Raw genomic sequence first — 21,200 nt, 5'->3', positions numbered from 1 at the left:
GGGCGCGCCGGTGGGGGAGCAGCGGGAGGGGCTCGTGCCCAGAGGGGCGGGTCTCGAAGGGCTGGGGCCCGGGAGAGGGCGGGGCGTAGGCGAGGCCGCGCCAGGGGGCGGTGGCCTGGGAGAAGGGGCGGGGCCAGTAAGGGGCCCGTCGAGTGGGCGGGGCCTGGCCAGGGGGAGGTGGCCTGGGAGACGGGGCGGGGCCTGGCCCGGGGGAGGGGCCAGTGAGGGGCTCGTCCAGAGTGGGCGGGGCCTGGCCCGGGGGCGGGGCCTAGGAGGGGCCCCCAGGCCGGGCCCGCGCCGTCGCCGCAGGAGGGCGCCCGAGAGGCCGGCCTGCGCCCAGGAGTCCAAACGAAACGCTTTATTTACACGAGTCCGTCCGGGCGGCCAGCGCCGAGAGCCCGCCCGCGGGGCCCGCAGGGGCCGCCCGGAGAGGCGGGGGCCGGCCGGGCGCGGTGAGTCCTGAGTGGGCCGGGTCAGGCCGGGAGCAAAGGCACGAGGCCCTGGGCGCCCGGCCCACGGCAGAGGTCGGCCAGCCCGAGGAGGCGGTGCGGGGTCAGCTGCCGGGGATCGGGCCCGGGTCCGCCCCGCCGCAGCTCTGTTCATAGGACGGCGGGGCCTCTGCGGAGAGAGTGACGTCTGCATGGGGCCCCTGGCGCCTGCCCACCCGGGCCCCAGGCCCAGGCCCCCACTCACCATAGGGGTGGTCCCACAAGCTGTACTCCGGGGGGGCGATCAAGGTGCTGGCGGTGGGCACTGGCCCTCTGGACCCCTCTGCGAAGTAGGGCACAGTGGCACCTGTGGAGATGCACAAGGCAGGGGGCAGAGGGCGGGAGGCGGGGCTGCCATCCTGAAGACAGGGTTCAGGGGTGCCCGACACCACACCGAAGGCAGCAGGTGGCACAGGCGGTGAGTGGCTCTTGGTGAAGAGGGAGACAGGGTCCGAGAAGGGGGGGTGGCTGGCCACAGCCACAGCCTCAGCCTCCTCCTGGGGCGGTGCAGAGGGCACCACAGAGGACACAGCCCCAGGAGGTGGCCCGGGGCCTGGCAGGGGACTCAGCGGAGCATGGTTCACAGCGATACTGCCGATGAAGACCGGGAGGGTCACGGAGGCTTCGGGTGCCTTCAGGGAGACCTGCGAGGGATGGATGGTGAGGGTCCAGGCCACCGGGCCCACTCCCCCCAGTCGCCCCTCGACTCCAGCACCTGCAGGTAGTAGTCCACGTGGATGAGGCTGCAGCCCGGAAGGACCGACTGGGGCAGCGGGGGCACCAGGATCTGCTCTTGCCACTGCGTCCGCCTCCAGGCCTTGACTCCGGCACCCTCCACATCCGCAATGGTCCTCACGTCATAGATCCAGCGCTTGGCCTTATAGGACACTTTCTGGAAAAGGGCCAGCCTGTAAGCCCAGGCAGGCAAGCTACCTACCTCCCCACCATCCCACGGGGACTCCAACCTGCAGCAGACTGGCCACCACAGGGCTGGTGTCCTTGCCCGACTGGTTCTCGATGTCAGCCTGCAGCCTCAGCACCTGCCCCACCACGTAGCCTCGGAGGTCTGTGCTGGCAGTGAGGACCACGCTGCCCGTCTTCACCAGCTTGTAGGAGAACTTCTTGGTGGTGGAGGCCACATTGGGTTGCTGGGGGGGGGGAGGGTAAAGGGTGGGAAGGGGGTTGGTGGTGTGGGCAGGCTGGATCCCTGGACAAGCCCATTCAGCCCTGCCATGCCCCAGCCTTGGACAAGCAGTCAGCTCAGGACAGAGAGGTCACTGTTCTTCCAGACCCTGGCCCTCTAACCTTGGCTGGACACAGGCCATTGGGTGAAGGTGGGGGCCACCTAGGGGGCCACCAGCCCATTCTCACCTCGATGTCTGGGATGCTGTTCAGGTTCAGGGGGCTCAAGATGTAGAACAGACAGCTGCACTGGTGATCCTTGGAAAACCGTGGCGTGTCGATGGTGGCCCGCACCTGGTACACGATCTTCCCAAAAGGGCCCTCGAAAGACGTGGGTGCTGTGGCTGGAGAGAAGGAGCAGACTGGCACCCAACTGCCCCTTCACCTCCCCCATCCCCGCCAACTGTCACCACCAGGCCTGGCCAGGCAGGGCCTCACCAGGAAGCAGAAACTGGAAGGGGAAGTTGTGCTCTCCAGTCGGCAGGCTCCCTGCAGAGACAGGAAGGGATGTGGGGGAGAGGGCACCTCAGGATCCCGGAGTGACTCCACGGGGCCCAGGATGAAGTAGGCACTGCAGCCACCCAGACCACACTACATCTGGCTGCTGGGATCCCCAGCCTCTGTACCCAGCACCACGGCAGCACAGGGCATGGCCTGGGCAAAGGATGGGGCACAAGAGCTTGGCTTGAACAACAGGTGCTCAGAGCTGTTCCAGGGGCTGAAGCCCACCCAAATCCAGGAGAGCTGGCCCTTTCAGCCACCCAGCCCCTATCGGGCGATGCCCAAAGCCTGCCAGGGAGTGAAATCCATCAAGGTGCCTAGCCCTGGGAGAGGGTGGGCCAATACAGCGTTCCCAGAGGCAGATGGAAAGGTGAAGTGGACAGAGAGGCTCCCGGACAGACTCACCCTTGTCCGCCAGTGACAGGGCACTGTTGAAGTAGCCCTCCTCCGCCACACACGCTGCATCGTTGGCCTTGCTGGAGACCCTGCAGGAGCCTGTGCAGCTCACCCGAATGGCTGCAAGAGGGAAGACCAGTGTGAGCTCCAGGCAGCCGCCAGCCTGGGCCCCACCCTGCCCCCAGCACAGGGATTCAAGCAGGGCTGGCAGCACCCAGGTGCCAGGCAGCCCCACCCAGTTGGGGCCTGAGAAGGCCAGTAAATGGTTTGCTGCCTTTTAGAAGCCGGCTCCTGCCCATCCCCCATCCAGGGCTGTTCACAGGGAGGCAGGGTGGTGAGGCATAGAGTGACGTCTGTTCTGCAGCCAGGAGGGCCCTAAGGGTCACCCAGAGGACCCCTGTGCAACCCCAACTTGGTAACCTTGGCTCCAGCCACGCCTGGGCCCACCAGACCTGTGAAAACCCAGCTCCCTACAGCATGAAGAACAGAGGCCTATGGGGCTGTTGACCTCTGACCCCACCTTCATGCTGCCTCCGGGGAAAGTTAAGTTAGACTGGGAAGCACCCCTTCACGCTCCAGGAAGCTAACTGCTAGCCCTCACGCTGCAGGAATGTGGTCAGACCCGCCTGAGCAGAGAGGGTACCCAATTCTGACACAATGGCGGGTGGGGACACCCTGACTTCCTGGGCCAGTACTGCCCAGGAGAGCTGATTGTCTGCGTCCAGAGAAGGCTGGGCCCTCTCCCCCAGTCTCCAGTGGAAGCGCCCAGACCAGGAACCATTGGCAGCAGAGGTTGCCACCCATTTTGTGGTCAGGAACTTGAATTTCTCAGTCAAACACATATGCTCAGAGTCCAATAGGGTCAGAAGGCCGTGGCTGGACATCCAGACCCAGGGATGCTGGTCACCACAGCGGGAGACCCAAGGAGGTAGAGGGGCAGCAGCTCAGTGACAGGTGGCCCTGCCGCTCCACCTCTCCTCTCATGATAGGGCTGAGTCAAGGCCAAAGACTTCAGCATCTCTGCCCAGTCCCGCTTCCTCCCGTGACTTGATAGGCAGTCAGGTGAGGGAAAGGTGACTCAGAATGTGACACCTTACTGACAGAGCCACCCAGGAGGAAGGACCTGGTGTTCCAAGTGCCCAGGACCAGGAGTCAGCCATACCAGCCGTGTCCACAGTCTCCCCAGGCTGGTCCCACCTTGCTGACAGACTTCCTGTTGGTCACCCACAGGGCACACAGTTTCCTTCACCACACTGGCTCGCCCCCCACCCCATCAGCACTGCCGGTGACCAACCTTTGGCCTCTGTGCCACCCCAGCCTTACCTCCAGGACCTCAGCCCTGCTTTCTAACCCATCCTCTGTCAGCTGGTCTCTCCTGGGTCTAGACCTGGAAGCGTTCCCACCCTGAAATCTGGGACACCAGGGCTCCTACAGATCCACATGGCCCAAGAGCAACCAGGCAGGGGCAGAGGAGGGGAAAGGCGGCTGTGACCCAAGGAAAAGACACCCTGCTTTAACCCTCCCAGTGGAGAGGGTGCGGCCCCCCTTGAATCTGGCTGCCCTGGGGGTGCTGGGATCAACAGACTATGCCAGAAGGGGTGCAGTGGTCCCCAGACTGGCTCGGTTCCAGCCAAGCACTGCCCAGTGACCCCAGTGGCTGGCACACAGAGCTGAAGAATTGCCCTGCCCACCTCTGTCCGAATTCCCACCCACAACTAGAACATGGTTGTGTTAAACCACTTAGTTCAGGGATGATTTGTTCCTCAGGGGCTAGCTCCTTAGATACCAGGAGTAGATGTCCGCCTCACTAGAAGTCAGGGAAACTCAGAGGACTTACCATAGGAACCCATCAGACGGGCAAATATTAAACATTTTGATGTGTTGAGAGGAGGTGGGAAACGGACACTCCCTTAGAGTAACCAAATGCAAGCTGACACGGTGGAGAAGCACTGGGCAGGATGGGCACATACCAGGGGACCCAGCAGTTCTCAGAGCCTCACACTACTCACCCAGGAGCGCTGGGCACCACTGCTCATAACAACAAAGCACAGCCCACGTGTCCAAGAAGAGCGTGGTGGCTAAGACTCACCCACCCAGCCCAGACCTGGCCCCCGGGGTTCAGGTGAATGAGCTGTGGGGGCACCTGACCCCGAGAAAATAAACAGTATCAAACCCCTGGACCCTGGGGTGACGCCAGAGGGGCCCAAGCTCTGTGACCTTCCCAAGGCCTGTGCAAAGAGTCCCTTTTTTGTTTGTTTTTTGATTTTGGGAGTGGGGGGAGAGGGAGAGGGAGAGAGAGAAAAATATTGATGTGAGAGAAACATTGATCAGCTGCCTCCTGCACACACACCACCAGGGATCGAGCCAAAACCCGGGCAAGTACCCTGACCGGGAATCGAACCGGCAACCTCACGGTGCATGGGTCGATGCTCAACCACTGAGTCACTCTGGCCAGGCAAAGAGCCCTGTTTTGCGCACATACGGAGGCCCCTTCGGGGACCCTGACTGGATGAGCCCCCTCTAGTCACTGTCTTAGAGTCAAACCGTCCTGTTCCTGTCCGCCCCCTCCTCTGTGTAGGGGCCGGGCACACAGCAGGCTGTCCTGCCCCGTGTGGGGGCGGGGGTACATCTGCTCCTGCAGGAGAGCATGGCCGTCGCCCCAGCGCCCGTGCCCATGGCGCAGGATGGGGCAGGTGTGTCCGGCAAGGTGCGGCCCCCACCGTTCAGCACCAAGTGTGGGCTGCAGAGCCTCTGCTGTACCACCGAGGTCTGAAACTGTTCCGTTGCACCAGTGCCAGGATGTAAGGCACTGAACTGACGGGTATCCGTGTTTGGACGTTTGGGGCTGCTCTGGTTCCCTACAGAAAACCACCACGTGGCTCGTGCTCCAGAGTGGCTTCTGGAACCTTCCTCTCGAGCCAGCACTTCCACCTGTCCAGCAGTCCCCTCGCTTGCACACCTGCAGTCCGACCACGAAGCCTTCTGCCCATTCCTCACCTGGTCCCACGGGTCTCCCACCCCCCGCCGGCTCCCACGCACCTGGAGCGGCCAGCCTGGCCTTTGTCACCGTCTTTCACTAACACTCTAGCCCACGAGCTCCTTCTCTCTGCCCCGGCTCCAAAGCTCTCACACGAGAATGACAGCGCCCACCTCCCAGGGCTGCTAGGAGGACTCAGAGTTGAGCCACTGGGAGTGGGGACGACGGTGTCCGGCCTGTGACGAGAGCTCAGGGAGCTGGGGGTTGGCTGCTGTCCCTTCCTGTGTCCTTCTCAGGGACAGAGGACCTCCCCATTGCATCACTGGCTGGTACCAGGAGTTCAACAAGTATCTTTTGAATGAAAGAAAGAAAAAGAACCACGACCTTTCCCTTCCCACACCCAGGCAGGCCTTGGAGGAAGCCCCAGAGCGTCGAGGGCACCCACGTTCCCTCTGCTCCCAGGGGCAACCTGAACCGAACCCTCTCTGGCCTGCAGTCGGTGGCCCATCGGCCCCCCGCCCATTCCCCCACCTTGTCCTCTCCTACTCAGGGGCCAGCGCTTTTACAGCTGGGACCATCAGCGGCCGCTCCCTCGGCATTCTGTGGCCCAGCTGTCCATTCACCCACAGCCCACCTGCCGCATGAAGGCTGGGGGCTCTGTCCAGGCCGGACCATTCACCCACAGCCTTCACTATGGTCACCAATGGCCTGCTTGCCCTGGGCCCCAGCTACAGGAGGGTGACAGGGTGGACAAGCCAGACAATGAGCTCGGCGCAGGGCCTCTGTGATGTCTGTCTGTCCCCCCTGCCTCGAGGCTGCCCCTCCTTCCTGTGGCCCCGCACGGCACCCTCCCGTCAGCCAGGAACCTCCTAGCCCCATCGCACTTGTCACCTCTCGCTTGTGCCCCAGGGAATAACTGCACTGTCCCTGCTGTGCCCCCTACCACACCTACTCCCACCCAAACCCAAACTCCAACTGGGGAGACAAGAAAGGAGGTGACCTTGTCGTGGGGAGGAGGCTCCACACGGCCAAACACCTAAGGAGAGGCACCTCCACCCAGCCGCTCCTTAGGTCCCTGTAGCCTCGCACTGTGGCATGGCGGGGCAGTTAGGGGACAGTGGCTCTCAGTCCTCAGTGGGGACCAGAAGTGCTGAGCTGTCAACCACAAGGGTCAAAGTCCACAGGGAAGCCCCGGCAGCTGCGGTTTTGGCCAACCAAGCACCCCAAGGTGGAGGAGCACCCCGGCAGGGACACACCACCCAACCTTGCACTCAGAGCCAGGGATCCCTGTGCTGTGCCTTTACCACCCAACCCCCCAGCCCTGAGGGTCGGGCCCTGAGGACCCGCCCAGGTCCCTGTCTACACCTCGGCGACAGGAGCCGAGACCAGCCCCGTGGAGAGCCCGAGCAAGGGCGCCGCGGCAACCTGATCCCCAGTCCCGGAGCCCCAGATGTGGGCGCCGGCAGAGGGACAGGCCGGGAGGGCTCAGGTTCAGTTCCCGGACGCCAGCTGGGCCGGGGGCCTGGGCACGCAAGAAACCCCCAGCCCCCAGCCCCCAGCCGCGCTGGAGGCAGGCAGCGCCCGGTGGGCCCTGCGGGGCACCGCAGCCGCGCCCCGGCCGTCGGCGAGGAGGGAGGGCCTGCGCCAGGCCCGGGTGCGGGAGAGAAAGCCAGACCCCAGGCGAAGGCCCAGCAGGTGCGGAGCGCAGCGCCCCGGAGGCCCGACCCGCAGGTCGGAGCCGCGCACGTGCCCCGGTCAGTGGGCTTCGCCGGGGCGGACAGGCTTTAACCCCCGACCCCGAGGCGGAGAGCACGGGACGGCCACCAGCGGGACGCCCGCCCGGCCTCCCCCCCGGGAGGGTCTGCACCGCCCCGCCGGCGCCCCCTGCACTGCCCGCACCCGGGGGCCCCGAGCGGAGCCCCCGCGAGCCCCGGGCCGGCAGGAGGGGCGAGGGGGCCGAACCAGGCTCGGCGCCCCCGGCAGCCGCTTCCGGGAGCCCGGGCCCCGCCGCAGGTGCGAGCGCGGCCACCTGCGCCCCGCCCGCCCGCCCGCGGCGACCCCGCGCCCACCTCGGAAGGGCAGAGGCGCCCCCAGGCACACGTGCACGGCGCCCGCCAGCGGCTCCCCCGGGCTGTAGACGATGCGGCCGTGGCTCAGGCGGATCTCGAAGAGCTGCACCCGCCCCATGCCGCCCGCCCGCCGGCCGGACCGCGCTCACTGCTGCCCCCGCCCGCCCGCCGGCCCGCTGCGCCCCGGACGCCGCACCGGCCGGCCCGCCCTCGGCCCCGCCCCCGCCACGCCCCCACTGCCCGCCACGCCCCCGCCGGCCCGGCCCCCAACCCGGCCACGCCCCTGCCCCGCCACGCCCCCGCAGGCCCGGCCCCCAGCCGGCCACGCCCCAGCCCCCCCGACACGCCCTCGACCGCGCCTCCCGCCTGCCCAGCTGGCCCCCGGCCACGCCTCCAGCCCCCGCCCCGCCGACCACGCCACGCCCCCTTCCATCGGCCACGCCCCCTTTCGTCGGCCACGCCCCCGCTGGCCCACCTCCAAGTCGGCCACGCCCCTTGACCCCGGGCGGTTCTCTCGGCCGCGTCCCCGGGTCTCCCGCGCGTCCCCAACCCCGCCCGGTCTGCCCCAAGCCCCGCCCCGGCCCGCAGGGGGGGCCTGGCGCACGGGCACCGCCACTGCCCGGGAGAGCGGCCAGCTCACCTGCCGAGGGGCGGGGCCGTGGCCCGGGCCGGGGCGGCGCTGGGGGCGCGGCGGGCTCCGGGAGGGGCGGCCGCTGCGCCCCGCGTCACTCGGCGGAAGGACGTCAGGGCGCGGGCGCCGGCGGCGTGCGCGGCGCTCCTGGGGCTCGGGTGGGGTCCCCGAGCCCCGAGTGCGCGGGTGCGGGGCGGAGGCTGCGGGGGGCGGGGGCCGCGTGCCCCCGGGCGCCGAGGGACGTGCCCGGTGGACCGTCTTTGAAAGGCGGCTTCGCGGAGGGTGAATCGCGGCGGGGGCGGGGCACGCGGGGGCCGTGCCAGCTCCGAGGCGCGGCTGGGCGCCCGCTGCTGGTTCAGTAGGGGGTGCCTGGAGGAGGGCGTCGAGGGGGCGCGGGGACCTTCTCCAGAACAGCTGGGTTAATGGGGTGACAGTTTCTGGTGGAGAAAACCGGTCTAGATAGAAGTTGTTTGGGGTGTGGGAGAAATTCATGACCCTCAGTCTGAGATGCCCATTGGGACTGCCGTGCATGAGTTTGGGGGAGACGAAGAACTAAAGATTTGTTACAAGCTTGTGTGTAAAGATGGTAACGCAAGTCAGGGCACGGGTGACATTGGAGTTTGGGGTGAAAACCGCAGAAACCTAACGTCGCCTTCCAGCGAAAGGAGAGGGGACTTACAGGCCGGCAGGGTCCCGCTGGGCCAGGTCAGGAGAGGGAGCGGCTGGGGGCCCTGCAGGTACCCCAGAGGGAGCGTCTGGCTGACCACGCTGTCAGGGCTGTGCAGATGAGGGGATCCCTGAACAAGGAGTTCAGGGTGCCCAGGGGAGGGGGAGGATTGTGGGCATCCCAAAGTGCCAAATGTAGTGTTTCAGGAAGGAGGGCGAGAGGTGTGTTGGCTGCTGCTGACATGGAACAAATGAGGACGGGAAGTGGGTGGTCTTTATCCCGGGTCAGCCTCTGTCTCCCACAATGGGACTCCATTTGGCCCTGCACGGCCTTTATTCCGACCCCATCACCCACCCGTCCCCTGTTCTGGAAACTGCTGCCCTGCCCTCACATCTGCCACCAGACTGGTGCCTCACAATGCCCTGACCTCCTTTCTCTCAGCGTTCCTCTCCTCTTGCATCCCGGCCCCGGGTTTTCCGGGGGCCTCTCCAGTACAGATGTTCATTTTCACACGGCTCCTGTAGCCCTGGGCCTGGAGGTAGGGTGGGTGCCCTCTGGATCCCTATGCCCACTTCCAGACCACTTCCCCGTCACCTTAAAAGCTCCCAGCTTTCACTCATGTTCTCAGAATAGGAACCCGCCACCCTCCAGGCTGCTCTCATCTTCAAGGCCAGGCCAGTCCCCCTTAATTCTTGGTGGTTTCAGCTGCTGGTGATTTTCATCCCTCTAGTACCAGTCTGCAGGAATTCTTAGTGACTTCAACATTCACATAGGTGATCCTTCCAACCTTCTGGCCTCTATCTTAAAAGGTACTCAGGATTTGTTTTAATCGGGTGAGGTGACAGACAAAGAGACAACTGCTTGAAGGAAGAGTTTAGTACTTACCCAGGAGCAGGGGCAGCCACACCACACCACCACATGGGGAAGTGCCAGGGCTGGTCGGCCCAGAGCCCTGGTGTTTTTTGTGGGAAGGAATGAGTGAGTCAGCAGAGTCAAGTGTGAGTGTGCTTAGGATTGGATAGTGTGAATAATCTCAGTGGGCTCTGGGCTATAGGGGTGGTCTCTAGCTGTCCAGTACCTGGCCCTGGGGTGATTGAGGCAGAGAAATACTAGCTCGGTGCATGAGTTAGATAAAGGAGGTGTTTGGGAGTGTGGGCTCTGGATTGGTTGGTTTGCATGTGAAAGGTATGGTCTCAGAAATTGTTTGCTGTCTCTAGGAATTAGCCCTGGGAGGGGCAGTTTCTCCCAAGCCAACAAGGCTCCCCAGATGTCAAAGCATCATAAATAAGAAAATAAAATAACACTGTCAGTACATCTCTCCTTCCCATGACTCCTCTCCTCCAGGAACTCCAGCCGACTTCAACAGCTCCCTCCAGTGGCTTTGTTAGTTTGTCTGCAGAGATGTCTGCCAACCCTTTCTCCCATCCTTTACATTTGCACTGTTTCTCCCATCAGAAGGTGGGTTCCGCCGGCTGGCATGGCTCAGCGATTGAGCATCGACCTATGATCCAGGAAATCCTGGTTTGATTCCCGGTCAGGGGTTGCAGGCTCCATCCCCAGTAGGGGGCATGCAGGAGGCATCCAATCAATGACTCATCATTGATGTTTCTCTCTTTCCTTTCCTCTCTGTGAAATCAATAAAGACATACTTAAAAAAAAAAAAAAAAAAAGTGGGTACCATCCCCTCGCATGGAATCTGGGCTGGCCCTGTGACTTGCTTTGACTGGCAGTGCTATGACGAGAGATGCCATATCAGTTGCAGGGTCTCAGGAGGCCCAGCAGCTGCTGATTTCGTTCTTGGGTTTCCTAGCTGCCATGTAAAAATTTCTGGTTACCTGATTGGAGAAATCTCTGAGAGATTGCCTGGACATGTGACGCTGGCTCAGACTTCCTGCCTCGATCACACCCAGGGACTGTGGCTGAGTGGCCCTGCCTGGGTCAGCTGGCTACTGCTGCAGAACAAACCACCCCAGTTTATTACTTATTGTGACAACTAGGCCGCACTCAGCTGGAGGTTCTGCTCTGGGTGGTATCTGCTGAGAACGGAACACGGAAGACGTCTTTTTCACATCCATGTCTGATGCCTCCACTGGAGTGGCCGGGATAGCCCAAGTATGGTAAGGTGACATACTGGTCAGGTATCTCCCACGAGGCCTCTCTACATGGCTAGTGTGGGGTTTTGCACGGCATGATGGTCTCCAGATACTGAGACTGATTACCTGGCGGCGGGTCACCAAGATGGAGGAAGGTGAAGCTGCCAGTCCTCAGTCCTGGGCTCCGAAGTCCCAGAACTTTCTACCACGTGAAATACATCCAAAAACAGTCACAAGAGCGACTGGTGGAGCATCACACACTTACAAGGAGAGAAGGAATTGATTGGTGACAATTTGAGACAACTGACCACACCAGCCAACAGCAGAACCAACCAGCTGAGCCCAATCTGGGTTTCAGAGCCATGAGGAAATAGTTGTTTTAAGCCAGGATGCTCTGGGGTGGTTATGCACCAACAGATAACTGGAAAAGACGCTGTTTTACGAAGCGGTTGCACGCCGTTGCAATCCCAGCAACAATGCCCGAGGGCCCCGTTTCTCCACATCCTCGCCAGCACTCGTTTGACTTGATGATAACCATGCCGAGGGGTGTGAGGTGGTGTCTCTGTGCGCTGACTTCGTTCTGAGCCTAAAAGTCAAAGTCCTTGCAAGAGCCCATTGCTCCTCCTGCACTTGTCTGGTCACAATGGCCACTTCCGTTTTCTTTTTTAAATGTTTTCATTGATTTTAGAGAGGAAGGGAGAGAGAAACATCCATGGGACAGACACATTGACCAGCTGCCTCCTGCATGCGGCCCACTGGGGCAAGCAGCAACCTGGGCCTGTGCCCTGACCGGAATCGAACAGGGGACCCCTTAGTGCATGGGATGGCGCTCAACCAACTGAGCCACACCAGCCGGGCGGCCGCCTCCATCTGAAACATGTCAGAGCAGTTCCCAGTTCAGGATCTCGCGCCGGCTCTTCCCTGAGCCTCGGTGACTCGCGCCCTCTCCTTCCACTGCTCAGGCTGACTTGTCAGAGGCCCCTCTGCTCACCACCTTCACCAGGGCCCCAACCTCTGGCGCTGATCTGCGTGTTCCCCCCACGGCGTTCATCGCTTTCTAACCCTGCACATAACTCACCTGTCGTGGGCTTTTTCCGCCTCCCTCCCTCCCTGGGATATGAGTGGGGGCTTTAAATTTATGTGCGCTGGTGCCGAGCCGTTGCAGTGGGTCCTGGGAGTGGAAACCAGGCTGGAGCGGCCGCCAGGAGGCGAGGGTGTTAGGCAGGCGCCCTGAGGACAGCAGGCCCCGAGCCCCTGGCCAGGCTGCCCTACGCCCCGGACCTCGCCCCGCCTCGGGGAAGGAGCCTGAGCCCCGGGAGGCTGGTGCAGCCCGGGGAGGGGTCGGCCGCTGGGGCCGGCGCGCAGGGGGCGCTCCGCTCGCTTCTCCCCTCGCGCTGCAGGCGCGGCCCCAGCCTCGCTTCGCGGCTCCGGGAGCTCGGGGCCCGTCCTCGGCCCGCAGCCTGCCCGCTGCCCTGCGGACGCACCACCCTTTGCGCGGGGGCCGCAGCGAGTCCCGACCAGACCCCAACCCGCGGAGCCCCCCGGGCAGCCCCCGGGCGCAGAGCCGGGACCGGGCCGCGGGCCCGGGGCGCGGGGTGCGGGGTCGGCGGCCGGGAGCCCCGAGAGCCAATGCCCGCACAAAGCTTCCCGCGAAACTGACGCACGCGGGCCGGCCGCGCAGGCCCCGCCCCCGCCGCGCCCCGCCCCCGCGCTCGCCGCTCCTCCGCGCGCAGGCGCACCCGCCGGCTCCCCGTTGGCCGCGGCGGGGCGGCGCGCGCCGGCTGGTGCGGGGCGCGCCGCGCCATTGGCCGGGCGGCGGCGGGCGGGGGTGTGTCCGCGCCGCGCCCCGCCCCCGGCTCGGCTCGCGGTGGTGCGCGCGGCGGCGGCGGCGGCGCGTGGCAGGTCCGGCGGGCGCGAGGCGGCGGCGGAGGCGGCCTGGTCCCGGCCCAGCCTCGTCCCGCCCGGCTGCCCGGCCCCGACCCCCGCCCGCCCGCCCGCCCGGCTCGCCCGGCGCGCCGCGGCCCCGCCCCGGCCCCGCGCCTCCCGAGGGAGCGGCGGCGCCGCCGGCCGAGCGCAGGCCTGGCCATGACCGACTTCAAATTGGGCATCGTGCGGCTCGGCCGGGTGGCCGGGAAGGTGAGCGGCGCGGGGCTGGGGCTGGGCCGGTGGGCGCGGCGCCGGGGCGCGGGGCCCGGCCCGGGGCGCAGGCCCGGCGGTTGTGCGGGTGGCGGGCCGGCGGCGTGTCCCCGCGGGCAGCCCTCCGGGGCCGCGGCCTGGGGCTCCCGCGGTGCGCCGCGGCCGGGAGGGGGGGCGGCCGGCTGCACCTGGCGCGGGGGCCGCAGCGCCCCCCGACGCGGCGCGCTCGCTCCTCGTCGGGGCCGGGGTGTGCACGCCGCCCCGCGCCCGCGGGCCCCGGGGGAGCTTCGCCAGGTTTCACGCTGCCAGCGGCGGCCTCGCCCGAGCCGGCCTCCCTCTGCTTCTCTCCCTGACCCGCCCCGCCCTCCGCGTGTTCGAGGCTGGGGTGCCCAGCACCTGTGGGCATTGAGGCTTGGCTGTTTCCAGGAGCCGGCCGGCGCGCAGCGGCACCAGCCACAGACCTTACCCGGGATGGGAACCCTGTTCCCATCGCCAGCGGCGGAAGCTTCGGGTGGGAGAGAGGAGCAGAGGCAGTCAGATGAAGGTAAAGCGGATTCAGATCCTAGAAAACAGCTTTCCAGGCGAGAGTGAGACCGGCCCCTTGGGGGCCGTTTCCTGCCCATCCTGCAAGAGCGACGCGATGCGGCTTCCTAACTAGCGGACTAGGGAAGGGTGGGCTCCCGTCAGCTCCGAGACCCCCCTCTAACTTAGTGACTGGTTGCTGTAGTGCCATCCTTCAAACATCTCACTTGGAACAAAAAGCTGAAAAGGACAATTCAGTGGGGCAGCTGGGTACCGACTACCCTGCTTAAGAAATAGACACTAATTGAAACCTTCTGGACATCCTGCCTCAGTCCCGCCCCTCCCTCTGCTCCAGTGAACCACCAGTTGGAGGAGGTTTACTGGAGTTGAAACGCAGGGAGCAGAGGCTGGGCAGCTGGTGGCAGCTCTTGCGCTTAGCCGCCTGCGGATGGGAAGTGCAGCCGCATACCTGCTCCTCTGGTACCGTCTGGGGTGGGCAGTGGCCAGCTTTGGCACGGCTAGCTACCTGCGTCTTTGTGGTAGACTGCCCAGGCCCCTCGCCTGCTGATCTCTTACTCGGAAGGGGCCGTTCCTGCCCATTCCCAGTACCTTACCGGATCCCAAATGTAACTTTTGGAATGTGGTTGATTTGTAGACCAAGTACACCCTGATAGACGAGCAGGACATCCCGCTGGTGGAGGGATACTCCTTCGAGGTAAGGGTGGCCTCCCTTTGCTCACCTGCTTTCCAGGTCCAGTGCTGGGGAGGGTCGTGAGGGGTGGTTTCCTTCCCCGGGATGTGAGGGCCTGTGCAGCTCCATTCAGAACTCAGGTCCCAGTGCTGCCTCTGTGACGCTGGTCCTTCCCGACGGCCGCCCTGGTTGCTGCGATCCTGGAAAAGAGGCCAGTCATGTCATGTTTGTGACTGAATTCAACTGGACAAGCCCTGGTTCCTTAGGAGACTGTCCACCCCACCTTTTTGCTGGCCTGAGCCCTGTCCCTCCTGGTGCCCAGTGCTCTCCTCCCATCTTCCTGAGCGCCCCTGCCTTCCACTGCCTCTACTTGGCCAGCTTTCTGTTCATGCCCCAGGCCTCACCACCGCTCCTCCCTTTTGAAAACCCTCCAGGAGAAGGCCCAGCACACTCATCTCAGCCCTTCACGTTCCTACAGTGGTTTCTTGTACAGGGTTTCTCTTTCTCACTGGATTGTGGGCTTCTTTAAGGGGAGGGAAGTTTATTTCTCTATGCCCACAGTACTGTGCAGAGTGGCTCGTGAGTGTCTCTTGCTCAAATGCAGAACCTTGGGACATGACTGGCTTCTCGTGCCATGTGTCCGGGAGCCTTTACAGACCCCCAGGGTCCCAGGAACAGGCCTGGCCCTGTCTCTGTCCCTCTAGCTCATTCATTTCACTCGATTTTCCTAAGAGGTATTTGAACTGTTGCTGAGAATTGGAGGCTTTTTAATAGACCTGTATGTCGTTCCTTCTCAGGCCCGGATGGAAGTAGACGCAGATGGAAATGGTGCTAAGATATTTGCATATGCTTTCGACAAGAATCGAGGAAGGGGCTCCGGAAGGCTTCTTCACGAGCTGCTCTGGTGGGTATTTATGTGCTGCTTGCTCTCCCACTGGGCCCTGCCTGAGCCTGGTATACATGGGATACCTGGAGCCAGGGCAGCCTCCCATCCTCGTACTTTTGTGCCATTGCCACTAAGAGTGGTGGCTGTGGGTTGTGGCACCAGCAGGGCAGCCTAGGTCTCCAGGCCAAGTGCTCTTTCTGTTCTGCTGCTCACTGAGGGGGACACAGCCTCCCTGGGGAGAGCGGGGTCTGGTCCCAGCCAGGCTCTTGCTGAGCCTGTAAGTGGGATGTGGGGAAGGGACTGCTGTCCTTGGGGTGCACAGTGGGACCTCTCAGATAGAGCATTTTCTAGGTTGTGTTGCAGGGTTTGGCTCCCTGCAGCCTAGCTCTTCAGTCCCTGGGCTGAACCATCAGTGTGGTTGGTCCTGTTTGGGCTGTGGATGGACACCCTTGGATCCTCTGGGCATCTTTGCTCCTGGTGGGTCCCCTTCATTGTGACGAGGGGCCAGTTCAGATCATGTAGCTGAAATGTTGGGATGGTCTGGGAGGTGGGTCGAGAGAGTTGTCTGTTTCCTAGGGAGCGGCATAGGGGAGGCATCGCCCCCGGGTTTCAGGTAGTGCATCTCAATGCTGTGACTGTGGACAATCGCCTAGACAACCTGCAGCTGGTGCCCTGGGGCTGGTGGCCCAAAGCTGAGGAGACCTCCAGCAAACAAAGGTGGGTCTTCTTGAGCCTGGTCATGGCCTCCTCTGGGCTCTCCTTACCAGGAAGGGCCCACACCTCTGCTCTGCCCTGATGCTTTTGTGGTTTGGGGACCTTGGTTACTTTCCCCTGAAGTGTGGGGTCCTCTTTTTCCTGGAGGCGGGTTAAGATCCTGATGATTATCTTTTGATCAGGTGGGTTTTCTGCTGAGTGGCTCTGTTGGGAGAAGGGTTGTCTGGGCTGGACACCTGGCCGCACGTGCATTATGGGCTCAGAGGGGCTTCCTGGGGTACTGTGCGTGTCATGAGGCCTCTGGGCCGCCTATCCTAATGTTCTTGGTGGTGACTCCAGCAGCCAGATGTCAGTGAGGTTGGTCAGTGTTTCCCGGGATCTTGGGTGCACACTGGGTGGACTATTGCGTTGTCATCCTCAGGGACTTGTCAGAGCCCTGAGCAGCGGAGGTGGACGGCAGGATTCAGAGGCCAAGCCTGGTTGGTGGGGAGGGGGTGGGCCCCAGGCTCTCAGGAGGCTACACTCAGCTGACGCTGTGGCTCTTTAGAGGTCCTGCACACTGTGACTTCCCACCAGGCTTTTCAGGATGAGAGGGACAGCGCTGGGGGCCAAGCCTCTGGGTTCTCCATAATGTTAGACTATGGCCCTAAAATTTGCTGTTCTTGAGAGAAACTGACCCTTTTATGATGGTTACCCTCCTAGATCTTTGGTTGAAAGCGACAAAGCCCTGGCCAGGTAGCTGGGTTGGTTAGAGTGTTGTTGCCTTTTTACTCTAGATAGTGTCTTTTGATGCACAAAATTTTTTGTTTTGTAAAGTCCAGCATGTCTGTCTGTTCGTCTGTCACCTGTGCCTTTGGTGTCGTTTCCAAGAATTCATTGCCAAGTCCAGGGTAGTGCAGCTTTGGTTCTTCTGAGAGACCTTTTGTTCAAGGTCTTAAGTTTGGGTCCTTGGTTCATTTTGAGGTAAATTTTGTATATGGTGTTAGGTGAGGGTGACCCTTCCCTCTTTTACCCAAGTCCCTGCGGACCTGGCCCCTGGAGGGTGGGCAGGTTGAGGGCGTGGTTAACCTGCTCTTAGCTCCAGGGTGGGCTGCTGGCTGCCCCACCTACGCCCCACCCACCTGAGCTCACGGTGACACCTGGTAGCGTACCTGGCTCAGCTCTAGTGTCAGGTGGAATTCTTTAATTCGGCCCCACTGTGTACTCACACAGACAGGTATTTTAGAAAGATGTGGAGCAGCTCACAGCATCGAAGGCGGGAGGACCAACCAGCGGCAGAAGCAGGCGCTGCTGAGGCCATAAGCAGGGATGAGGGGCTGCCTGGTCTTGCTCAGGTGGCCTGGGCTTGGCTGGGTGCTGGGACTCAGACTGAGACTGCATGGTCCCTGTGCCTGCAGTCGGTCCCAGGTGTGGGGAGACAGCCCTGCTCTGCACCTTTCAGTGGGAAGACAGGGTGTGCTAAATCCCTGATGTCCCATAGAGATAAGCCACACAGTGCACGTGGGGCAAAGAAAAGTCCAGCTGCCACAACAAATGGGGGTGGGGGTCTCCTGAGCAAGAGGAAACAGCTTGTCCATCCTGGAGTCTGACCATTGTCAGCTGTGCCCTGAGCTGGTCCCTCCTCTCCTCCAGGGAGCAAAGCTTATACTGGCTGGCGATCCAGCAGCTCCCCACAGACCCCATCGAGGAGCAGTTCCCCGTGCTGAATGTGACGCGGTACTACAATGCCAACGGGGACGTGGTGGAGGAGGAGGAGAACTCCTGCACCTACTACGAGTGCCACTACCCCCCCTGCACCATGATCGAGAAGCAGGTACGGCTGCGGCAGGCACCACCCGCTCCACTCCCCGCGTCCCTGCGCACCCCTTGGCGCCTGTCTGGCCACGGGGCTGGGGTCATGGGTCCTTCCTGGTCTGGACATGCAGTGTCTCTGAGTGACCGAGAAACCTCCCATCCTCTGTCCTTTCAGCTCCGGGAGTTCAACATCTGTGGGCGCTGCCAGGTGGCCCGGTACTGCGGCTCCCAGTGCCAGCAGAAGGACTGGCCCGCCCACAAGAAGCACTGTCGGGAGAAGCGGCGCCCCTTCCAGCACGAGCTCGAGCCAGAGCGATGACCGGGCGCAGCTCCAGGCCTTCCTTGGACACCGCGGACTCGCTGGCGGTTGAGCCTGGCGGTGCAGAAGCCAGCGCCGAGCGGGCGGCGGAGGCCCCCTCACAGGCGCTTTGTACTGTGGCACAGCGCTGCCCTGGATGTGCCCCCTCGAGTAGAGACAGCTGGGGAGGCTCCCGTCAGGATGCTTCTCGTTATTTATATGTTAATATGTTTGTAAACTCATGTACAGTTTTTTTGGGGGGAGGCAGTGGGAGGGTTAGAAATCACAAATAGAGTCATTTGCTGTAATCCTCAGACAGCAGATGGTCAGGCCACATGTCTCAGACTGTCATGGAGCAGGAGCCGCTGCCTGGGAGCGTGGCCGCTGGGCGTGGCATCTACAGGGAAAGTAAAGGGCCGTCACCCCGCATCCGCTGCTCTGTGCCCCTCTCTCACTGCTGAGTGTGTTTCCGAGTCCACCGGGCTCCTGGGCTGTGGGGTTGCTGCCTCAGTCCTGGGCTGCTCCAGAGTGTGGCCCAGACCGTTCCTGTCCTGTGGCCGAGTCGGCTGGCCACTGACCTCAGCTCAGCTCTGGGATGTTCTCACTGGACACTGCTGAGGGCTGGGAGCTCCATGGGGCCTCTGCCCCGCAGGTCTGCCGAGGCCTTGCCCATGGATTGCAGCCAGGATTCCTGAGCTCTGCTCTCCACCACTGACTGGGCCTCCTCCCTCCCTGGAGCCACGGGTGTCTGGGCGCTGGGCAGCCTCCGTGCACCCGGCAGTGCACTGCACAGCCACCCTGGCTGTCAGGCTGGCCCCAGCTACACTAGCAAGTGTGGGTCCTGCTACACTTGCCTTCTTGCAGCTCTTCTGCCATCTTCCAGGATGGCTGTGCATGCTCACTGCTCTCCCTGACCGGGACAGCCCCTTGGTGGCTTTTAGTCAGTGAGCCCAGTTTCCAGTAGCATCTTTTGCCTGCTTAGTGTCCTGGAGAACAACTTGGAAGCAGGTGACGGCATAGGGAATAGGATGGCTCAGTCTTGACCCCGAAGGAGGGGTTTTCTGAGGGGGAGAGGAGTCCATATGCCCCCCCACACTTGTTTTTGCCGAGAAGCTCCCCTTTGCCGCTGCAGGTTGGGTGTGGCATATTTTCTAGGTCAGAGACAGTTTTGCTGCGTACAGGAGGTCTCCAGGTCCCTCCAGACCCTGGGCTAAGTGATAACAAGCTCAGAGCTATTAGGGAAGGAGATATGTGTGATCCTGAGAGACAGTTGTCCCTATAGACATCTGGCTTGAACTCTCAGGACATGCCCAGGGCTGGGGTAACTCCTGCTTGCAGAGGCCAGCTCTGGCTGGGACAGTTGAGGCAGGAGCTTATTACAGGTGGTCTTCCAGGCATGGGCCCCGAGTGCTTGGTAATCTGCTTTCAAACAGGCGCCTGTGACAAGGAGGCACCAGGCTGCAGGCTGTGGGTTCTGTCCTTTGGGGAGTAGCCACGTTGGCGCTCCAGCCTGTCTATGTCCCCTGACCAACACACGTCGTTCTGCAGTTGGCCATTCATCAGAAAATTACATTGGAAGGGAAACGTCCAGGGTCTCAGCTGACCTCCGTGCCATGCTGGGTCCTGACATTTGGTTGCTTTCTGCGGTGTCCCGTGGCTCTTCTGGGATAGCCTTGACCTGCGGATCGCTGCCTACTGTGGCTGACGGGAGCTGGAGCCACAGTAGGTGGCCGTCTCATATCTCATTGAGCTATGCCCACATGTCCAGTCTGGGCTGGAGCTGGGAATGTGGCCTTGGGTCTTGAGTTGACCCCTTTGCTCACGTTACCGCCACGACCCCTGGAGCGGTTGCTGTTGTGAAGCTGCTGCTGGGTCCATAGGCTTTCTATCCGCTTGTGTCCCTGGTCCTCTCCCTGGTACCGCTTGTGTCCCTGGTCCTCTACCTGGTACCGCTTGAGTCCCTGGTCCTCTCCCTGGTACCACTTGATCTCTGTAGCCATACATCTGAGAGCGTCTATGAGGTTCAACATTCAGAAGGTTCTATGGGGCTTGCTTCTAACCATTTGGGAGCGTGGCGTGTAGGCTACTGACCTGACCCTCCTCTGTACCAGGTACAGACTGAGTGGTTCGGCCGTTTCAGAATGACCAGCCCTTTCTGCTTGTCTATCTGAGCTCTCTGCTCACGTCTGTATTCATAGCGATATCCCAGCTTTGGAACTGCAGGCTGGATACCCAGGTGTCCACGTGGGCTTCAGTCTCCACACACCCGGGTTCCTGGAGCTGCTGTAGCTAGTATTCTCAACTGGGTGGCTCAAAACAACAGTGGTGGTCTCGGTTCTGGAGGCCGGAAGGCTCGAGTGCAGGTGTTGGGCAGCCAAGCTCCCAGGGGCCTACGGGAAGGTGTGTCCCAGGCCTCCAGCCTCCGGCAGCCTCGGGCTTCTCTCCTCAGTAGCTGAATCCTACCGGCCGTCTTCACATTGTCCTCCCTCTGTGGGTCAGTGTCCCCGACAGTCCAAATTCCACTCATGAGGACAGCAGTCACGGGCCCACCCCAAGACCTCATTTTACCTGGATGACCTCTGCCAAGACCCTGTCTCCAAAGGTCGCGGTCTGTTGTGCGGTGGGACTAGTCTCCCTTTGGGGACACAGTGCAGCCCATAGCAGGTCCGCAGCTTGTCTCCCCCGCTCCTGCTGGGCGGGGGCGCGAATGTCCCTCCTCAGGGCGGCGCCTCGTCTCCCAAGTCCGATGGTGGCCGCGCTGGGTCCCTTCCCTACGTCCCAAACCTAAGTGGCCAGGGGACCCCTGCCCCCACGGCCGCCGGCTCTTCCCCGCGCCCTCCCCTGCTGCCCCAGCAGGCGGCTCTGCGTGCACCGCGGCGCCCCGTGCCTCACGGGGGGCGTCGGGGAAGGAGGGGCGCGGGGCCCAGCCCCCGGCCCTGGGCCCTGCTCCCTGCACGGCCAGGCCCTCCGCAAGCCGCCGCGTCCCTGTCCGCTTTCCTCCTCCTCGCTCCGCCTTAGGGCCCAGCTGCCCGGCGCTTCCACGCGGGACACGCCGCTCTCGCCAAACCCCGCGTCTCGCTGCGGGGCCGGGGGCGCGCCCCGGCACGTGGGCCCGCGGAGGTCCGCCGGCCGGCAGGGGGCGCAGGAGCCCGGCC

General features: G+C 62.8%; 2 protein-coding genes across 3 annotated transcripts; one reads left to right on the top strand and one right to left on the bottom strand.

Annotated features, from left to right (window-relative positions):
* Positions 1–343: 343 nt before the first annotated feature.
* ARRDC1 (arrestin domain containing 1) lies at positions 344–15,808 on the bottom strand. Of its 2 annotated transcripts, XM_081152328.1 has the most exons (9): positions 15,323–15,808; positions 14,403–14,553; positions 2,577–2,687; positions 2,109–2,159; positions 1,860–2,014; positions 1,454–1,636; positions 1,204–1,380; positions 694–1,132; positions 344–618 (listed from the first exon to the last, which is right to left on the bottom strand). In XM_081152328.1, exons 1-9 carry the CDS (start codon positions 15,362–15,364, stop codon positions 554–556), a joined length of 1,374 nt encoding a protein of 457 aa, XP_081008454.1. In that variant the 5' UTR covers positions 15,365–15,808; the 3' UTR covers positions 344–553. The 2 variants fall into 2 exon arrangements, with proteins under 2 accessions (XP_081008454.1, XP_081008455.1); XM_081152329.1 differs by lacking the exons at positions 14,403–14,553; positions 15,323–15,808 and adding an exon at positions 7,614–7,776.
* ZMYND19 (zinc finger MYND-type containing 19) lies at positions 13,008–20,817 on the top strand. The gene is made up of 6 exons (XM_081152330.1): positions 13,008–13,140; positions 14,318–14,377; positions 15,151–15,257; positions 15,816–15,956; positions 17,586–17,766; positions 17,923–20,817. Exons 1-6 carry the CDS (start codon positions 13,090–13,092, stop codon positions 18,064–18,066), a joined length of 684 nt encoding a protein of 227 aa, XP_081008456.1. The 5' UTR covers positions 13,008–13,089; the 3' UTR covers positions 18,067–20,817.
* Positions 20,818–21,200: the final 383 nt, after the last annotated feature.

Source organism: Miniopterus schreibersii (assembly GCF_964146895.1).
Source record: "Miniopterus schreibersii genome assembly, chromosome: 11".
Lineage (NCBI taxonomy): Eukaryota > Metazoa > Chordata > Mammalia > Chiroptera > Miniopteridae > Miniopterus > Miniopterus schreibersii.
Note: the sequence above shows the minus strand (reverse complement) of the source record. Positions and strands in the feature narration are given on the sequence as shown.

Bases quoted from the DNA above. Each gene is read 5' to 3' on its own strand.
- ZMYND19 (XM_081152330.1), top strand. From the start codon at position 13,090: ATGACCGACTTCAAATTGGGCATCGTGCGGCTCGGCCGGGTGGCCGGG. The intron at 14,378-15,150 runs GTAAGGGTGGCC...GTTCCTTCTCAG, and splicing joins TGGAGGGATACTCCTTCGAG to GCCCGGATGGAAGTAGACGC. The intron at 17,767-17,922 runs GTACGGCTGCGG...CTGTCCTTTCAG, and splicing joins GCACCATGATCGAGAAGCAG to CTCCGGGAGTTCAACATCTG.
- ARRDC1 (XM_081152328.1), bottom strand. From the start codon at position 15,364: ATGGCACAAAAGTACGAGGATGGGAGGCTGCCCTGGCTCCAG. The intron at 2,015-2,108 runs GTGAGGCCCTGC...CCTTCTCTCCAG, and splicing joins CTTCCAGTTTCTGCTTCCTG to CCACAGCACCCACGTCTTTC. The intron at 1,133-1,203 runs GTGCTGGAGTCG...CATCCCTCGCAG, and splicing joins ACGTGGACTACTACCTGCAG to GTCTCCCTGAAGGCACCCGA.